General features: G+C 38.0%; 1 protein-coding gene across 3 annotated transcripts in view; it reads right to left on the bottom strand.

The window, feature by feature from the left end:
* Positions 1-7343, bottom strand: part of ednrab (endothelin receptor type Ab) — a 12104-nt gene extending 4761 nt beyond the window's left edge. Inside the window, exons 1-5 of one of the 3 annotated variants that reach the window (XM_082145948.1) lie at positions 7123-7343; positions 4924-4984; positions 4383-4827; positions 2159-2286; positions 1-199 (exon numbers count right to left, since the gene is read on the bottom strand). In XM_082145948.1, the coding sequence (XP_082002074.1) occupies positions 1-199; positions 2159-2286; positions 4383-4781 (726 nt within the window). In that variant the 5' untranslated portion in view covers positions 4782-4827; positions 4924-4984; positions 7123-7343. Of the gene's footprint in view, positions 200-2158; positions 2287-4382; positions 4852-4923; positions 4985-7122 lie in introns of all 3 variants that reach the window. The other 2 variants (XM_082145947.1, XM_082145949.1) reach the window with 2 other exon arrangements.
* Positions 7344-7500: the final 157 nt, after the last annotated feature.

Below are 7500 nucleotides of genomic sequence, written 5' to 3'. Positions count from 1 at the left end.
CGTGATGAAGGGCGTCTCTGGCTTCAGCATGCAGGTTCTGATGGTGATGTTGTTATATTCGAAACTGACCATCTTGAACCCGATGGCCTCCGGAACCGCCAGCACTGCCGCCAGCGTCCAAATACACACGATCTCCAGCGCCGTGAACAGGGGAATCCCGACGCCCTGCACGCGATTCCACGACGCCACCGCGCGATACCTGCAACACACACGAGGTAAACAGTGTAAAGTTACTATAGCGATCCAACACACACGAGGTAAACAGTGTAAAGTTACTATAGCGTTCCAACACACATGAGGTAAACGGTGTAAAGTTATTATAGCGTTCCAACACACACGAGGTAAACGGTGTAAAGTTACTATAGCGATCCAACACACATGACGTAAACAGTGTAAAGTTACTATAGCGATCCAACACACACGAGGTAAACAGTGTAAAGTTACTATAGCGTTCCAACACACATGAGGTAAACGGTGTAAAGTTATTATAGCGTTCCAACACACATGAGGTAAACGGTGTAAAGTTATTATAGCGTTCCAACACACACGAGGTAAACGGTGTAAAGTTACTATAGCGATCCAACACACACGAGGTAAACAGTGTAAAGTTACTATAGCGTTCCAACACACACGAGGTAAACGGTGTAAAGTTATTATAGCGTTCCAACACACACGAGGTAAACAGTGTAAAGTTACTATAGCGATCCAACACACACGAGGTAAACGGTGTAAAGTTATTATAGCGTTCCAACACACACGAGGTAAACGGTGTAAAGTTACTATAGCGATCCAACACACACGAGGTAAACAGTGTAAAGTTACTATAGCGTTCCAACACACATGAGGTAAACAGTGTAAAGTTACTATAGCGATCCAACACACACGAGGTAAACAGTGTAAAGTTACTATAGCGATCCAACACACACGAGGTAAACAGTGTAAAGTTACTATAGCGTTCCAACACACACGAGGTAAACGGTGTAAAGTTATTATAGCGTTCCAACACACACGAGGTAAACGGTGTAAAGTTACTATAGCGATCCAACACACACGAGGTAAACGGTGTAAAGTTACTATAGCGATCCAACACACACGAGGTAAACAGTGTAAAGTTACTATAGCGATCCAACACACACGAGGTAAACAGTGTAAAGTTACTATAGCGTTCCAACACACATGAGGTAAACGGTGTAAAGTTATTATAGCGTTCCAACACACACGAGGTAAACAGTGTAAAGTTACTATAGCGTTCCAACACACACGAGGTAAACGGTGTAAAGTTACTATAGCGATCCAACACACACGAGGTAAACGGTGTAAAGTTACTATAGCGATCCAACACACACGAGGTAAACAGTGTAAAGTTACTATAGCGTTCCAACACACATGAGGTAAACGGTGTAAAGTTATTATAGCGTTCCAACACACACGAGGTAAACGGTGTAAAGTTACTATAGCGATCCAACACACACGAGGTAAACGGTGTAAAGTTACTACAGCTTCCCATTACTGTTTTTTTATTACATTTTTTATTGAACAATACCAATTTACTAACTCAAGTAGGAAACAATAATATGCATATGAAAATATCCACAAATACCATTTAATTAAATCTCCATTCAATATCTGTACAGATAGGCCTATGCCTAAAGGTTCATGTGTGTGTATATATATATATATAAACATCAACAGCATATTAAGTAAAATAAACAAAAGCATGTGTGTTTCCATCCACCGATTTTGCTTTATAATTGCATTAAAAAATGCAGCGTTCAGTGAGTGTGTTTGGCTGCAGTACCAAAAGCTTCCACTAGAAGAAATTCGTCTCTCATTCATTTCCAATGCGCTCATCTCTGACCGCGAGGAGCACAAGTTTATTTCAGGGCCATTTAACCTGTTCGAATCATGTCCATGATTTTTTTTGTGGTCACATAACAAGTGCCAAAACCTTTTCCAAGTTTCGTACCATTAAGATGAATGTGTGTGAGTGAGTGAGAGAGTGTGTGTGTGTGTGTGTGTGTGTGTGTGTGTGTGTGTGAGTGAGTGAGAGAGTGTGTGTGTGTGTGTGTGTGTGTGTGTGTGTGTGTGTGTGTGTGTGTGTGTGTGTGTGTGTGTGTGTGTGTGTGTGTGAGAGAGAGAAAGTGTGTGTGTGTGTTACCTGTCCACACTGAGCGCGCACAGGTTGAGAACTGTGATTCCGACTGATGTTTTCTGCAGGAACGGCATGAGTTTACACAGGAACAGGCCGAACACACTGTCGTCGAAGGGCCACCGCATCGCCAGCAGCTGAAACACACACACACACACACACACACACACACACACACACACACACACACACACACACACACACACACACACACACTTCAAACGCTGGACAACCTGTGTGTGTGTTTAAACACCAACCAGTGAAGAGCCTTTATCTGTGTGTGTGTGTGTGTGTGTGTGTGTGTGTGTGTTTCAGCTGCTGGCGATGAGTAACACTCATCACACGTTCAATCACACACACACACACACACACACACACACACACACACACACACACACACACACACACACACACACACACACTTCAAACGCTGGACAACCTGTGTGTGTGTTTAAACACCAACCAGTGAAGAGCCTTTATCTGTGTGTGTGTGTGTGTGTGTGTGTGTGTGTGTGTGTGTGTGTGTGTGTGTGTGTGTGTGTGTGTGTGTGTGTGTGTGTGTGTGTGTGATTGAACGTGTGATGAGTGTTACTCTGATAACTGTCCCAGAATAAGTCTGTCTGACGCACTGCTGCACACGTTTACCTCAGAAATAAACTAGAACTAAAACTATTAAAGTCACAATACTATTATTAACTATTTTTGGTACACATCATGTTTAAGGTGTCTAGTATTGATATATGCATTTGCAATTACTCAACTTTTTTAAATGTGGTCATAGAACTCACAAACATGTCAGCGGCAACAATAGTGACCGGTGGGATAACCCATTGTATCTACATGCTAATACACATCTAACTGTACTACCTTACTTTCTGCTGCTACCTAACTTTCTACCTAATTTTACACACAGACACACAGACCCAAGGAAGACTAGCTAGCTAGCTAATTCTGCTAGCTAATTCTGCTGCTACCTAACTTCCTACCTACTGCAACTTTACACACACACACACACACACACACACACACACACACACACACACACACACACACACACACACACACACACACACACACAGAGAAACACACACACAAAAACACACACAAACAAACACACTGCACAGGTCAAATAGACCTATATTCAGTCTGTCCAATGGTTGATACAACACACACAACACACACACACACACACACACACACACACACACACACACACACACACACACACACACACACACACACAGAAACACACACACAAAAACACACACAAACAAACACACTGCACAGGTCAAATAGACCTATATTCAGTCTGTCCAATGGTTGATACAACACACACACACACACACACACACACACACACACACACACACACACACACACACACACGCACACGCACACGCACACACACACTGCACAGGTCAAATAGACCTATATTCAGTCTGTCCAATGGTTGATACAACACAGTATCCCACCAGTCACAATTGTGACCGATCATATAACACACTTTTTCACACACTTTTCCATGAAAATGTCTAAAAATGATGATTGATTGTTTCAAAGGGATACTAATGACACATGATTTGGATATTTTTGTGTCTGGGAAAAATTTGGGATTAAATGAGTTAATATTTACAATTTTGATAATACATTCATTATCAAAATTGTAAATATTAACCCATTTAATCCCAAATTTATATATATATATATAAAAATATGAGTAAACTGTTTTTAAAGTATTAGACAAATGTAATACTATTTATTAGAATTATTTGTTTTTATAAAATACTTTTAGATTGTGTATATGAACAAAAGGCCTATTTTTCTCAAATATTGTTCACAAATCTGTCTAAATCTGTGTTAGTGAGCACTTCTCCTTTGCCGAGATAATCCATCCACCTCACAGGTGTGGCATATCAAGATGCTGATGAGACAGCATGATTATTGCACAGGTGTGCCTTAGGCTGGCCACAATAAAAGGCCACTCTAAAATGTGCAGTTTTACTGTTATTGGGATATATAAAATATATATATTATAAAATAATTATTTCATATATTAATATTTAAAGTTTAACCTAGTAGAGGTTGATGGGAATGTCGATGGAGAGACTGTGTGTGTGTGTGTGTGTGTGTGTGTGTGTGTGTGTGTGTGTGTGTGTGTGTGTGTGTGTGTGTGTGTGTGTGTGTGTGTGTGTGTGTGTGTGTGTGTGTGTGTGTGTGTTTCTCTCATTATTACCTTGTAGAGGTTGATGGGAATGTCGATGGCGATGTACACAAGGTCCCCGAGGGCCAGGCTGGCGATCAGAGCGTTCGGGCCGTTCCTCATGGTCTTGTTCTGGTAGATGATCCTCAGAAGCGTCGCGTTTCCCAGCATTCCCACCGCGAAGATCACGCACGACAGGACCGTGTTCACGTACTTGAACAAACCCTCAATAGACGTCCTCCTGAGACACGCCGGGGGACGACCCTGGGCAGATCTGGGGTCAGAGATCACGCGATTCGACCCCGGGGACTCAGGGTCATCAGAGAGATGAGAGCTGTTGGATGAGTTTGATTGACAGGTTCCACGGCCAATCAGCAGGCAGGATACGAGCGTCATTAACAGAGTGACCCGATGGGTTTTGTGGGGCAACATTGCAGATCAAAGACTCCTTTTGTTACCAGATCTGGGGTCAGTGTCTCTACAGGACAGGAACAAAGAGAAACTGTTCTGGGTTTATTACAGTCGGACTTATATTGAACCAGGATCAGTGTTAAAGTACCATAAAACTACTTACTCTGACATATAAAAGCACTAAACAAGGAAACTTTCACTTGATATGGATCTTTAAATCCAGCCTGTAACACAAAAAAGGGTGTAGAAACTATTTTCACTCAGAAATTGCTGGTAAATTTCACAAATAACATTGACATTTGTAAGTATAAAAACCGAAATAGTATTTTAGGTTAAACATGCACTTATAAATGATCTTTTATAGTGTGATCTAACAGTTAAAACTGTCAAAAGGCACTGTTCTTTTGGAAGAGCCTTTAATAAAAATAACATACAGCTCTGTCACTTTACCATCATTCACATACAAGGTTTATTTATGTTTCGAATTAGATTTTAATCTTTGTTTTCACTTTAATGTTTGTTAAAGTTGTAGCAATTTTGTTGTTTTTTTTTTACTTTTTTTCATTTTTGAATTGGATTTTTTTCTTCTGTTTTTAACTTTAATTTAGTTTTTGTTGTTTTAAAATATGTTTTATTTTTGCATATGTATTAGTTTTACTATTATAGGTTTTGTTCATATTTCGTCTTTTCTTTTCATATTTTCTTTTTTCACTTTAATTTTAGTTCAAGTTTTAGTAATTTTTGTATTTTTGTAATTTGTATTAGTTTTTTTTGTATATTTATTAGTTGTACTATTATAGTTTTTGTTTATGTTTTGAATTTTTGTATGGAAGAGGCTTTAATAAAAATGCAAACACACATTTTGGCTTTTGAAAGCGTCCGGTCACTCGCCCATAGACCTCTGCTGTGAACGCATGAGTGTGAAAGTGACTGGCGTGTGTTTTCCGACTGTAATGCGATGAACAGCCGCCACACATGCCAGTGATTGTAACTTAATGAAAAGCCACAAACACACTGTTCACAATCACATCAAACCAGCAGATTGACTTTGAACTGGGTTTGAGCCGCAGATCATGTGCTTTTCCTCACACTGATTCTCACACACAGATCTGTCACTTTACCATCACTGTATTCATGCTTTGAGTTAGATTTTAATATACTGTTTTCACTTTCATTTCAGTTCAAGTTTTAGCAAATTTGTTGTATTTTTGTCATTTTTACCGTTTTTGTTAAGTATTTAGTATATATAGTTTTTATTTTTGAATATTTATTAGTTTTACTATTATAGTTTTTGTTTATGTTTTGAATTTAATTTAATTTTTATGTTTTCACTTTAATTTAATTTTGTTGTATTTTTGTCATTTTTATTTGTTTTTATTGTTTTTAAATGTCTGTAATTTTATTTTTGGTATATTTATTAGTTTTACTATTATAGTTTTTGTTTATGTTTTTATTTTATTTTTATGTTTTATGTTTTCACTTTAATTTTAGTTAGTTTTAGTAATTTTGTTGTATTTTTGTCATTTTTAATAGTTTTTGTTGTTTTAAAAATGTCTATATAGTTTTTATTTTTGTGTATTTATTCGTTTTACTATTATAATTTGGTTCATGTTTTGAATTTGATTTATTTATTTATTTTAAATTTTGTTGTATTTTTGTTTAAGTTTGAACAATTTTGTTGTATTTTAGTTTTTAAACATCTATATATTTTTATTTTCTAGTTATTTTAAGCAAAACTAACCATTGATATACAGTACAATATTGAATTAGGTTTTATTTTTTGTTCTGTTTTCACTTAAATTTTTTTATAAATTTTGTTGTCTCTTTTAAAATATAACTATATAGTTTTTATTTACTAGCTTTAGTTTATTTTATCATTCATCATTCATTCATTCATTCATTCATATGAAGAGTTCAGATGAAAAAGCCTCTAATTTTCATTGCCATTAAAGTGAAATGACTGAACTTACAGTATATACACAAGCTTTATAAAAATTATCATTCTAGAAGAAAATTTCAGAAGGCACTTAGAGACTTTTGCATCTGAACTCTTCATATACACACACACACACACACACACACTTAAATTGTTAATTGTATTACAGTTAACACTTATTTTATTTCAAGCTCAAATGTTTTCTTTCTGCGTTTCCTCTGGAGTCTCTGATCAGATGATATGAGTCTCCGTCACTTTATAGCCAGAGCTAGAGACTCTTTCAGCTTTTCTTTCTCCAAACGTCTGGAGAAGCGTCTAAGTCTAAGTCTAAGTCGATGCTTAAATGCTCAAAAGCGTCCAGAGAAACACATGAGCAGTAAAAGAGTGAGGTTTTGAGAAAAGTGACGCACACAAACACACACTGACCTTCAGGATAAAGCTGATAGACTCTTTTCTCTCTCTCTCTCCCTCTCTCTCTCTCTCTCTCTCTCTCTCTCTCTCCTGTGGCCCGGAAACGTCCCGAATCTTCAGTGTGTAAATCCAGGAGACAGTGGGATCCGGTCCGAGGCTGAGGATCCTTCAGACGAGTGTGTGTGAGTGTGTGAGGAGCAGACGAGATATCTTTCAACACCCTCCTCTCTCTCTCTCTCTCTCTCTCTCTCTCTCTCTCTCTCTCTCTTATCTGTGGTGGGATGTGGCTTTCCTGGCACTGGATCTAATTTCAATTTTAACAGACACACACACACACACACACACACACACACACACACACACACACACACACACACACACACACACACACAC

Source organism: Leuciscus leuciscus (genome assembly GCF_965113295.1).
Source record: "Leuciscus leuciscus genome assembly, chromosome: 18".
Classification (NCBI taxonomy): Eukaryota; Metazoa; Chordata; class Actinopteri; order Cypriniformes; family Leuciscidae; genus Leuciscus; species Leuciscus leuciscus.
This window is presented reverse-complemented; position numbering and strand designations above follow the sequence as displayed.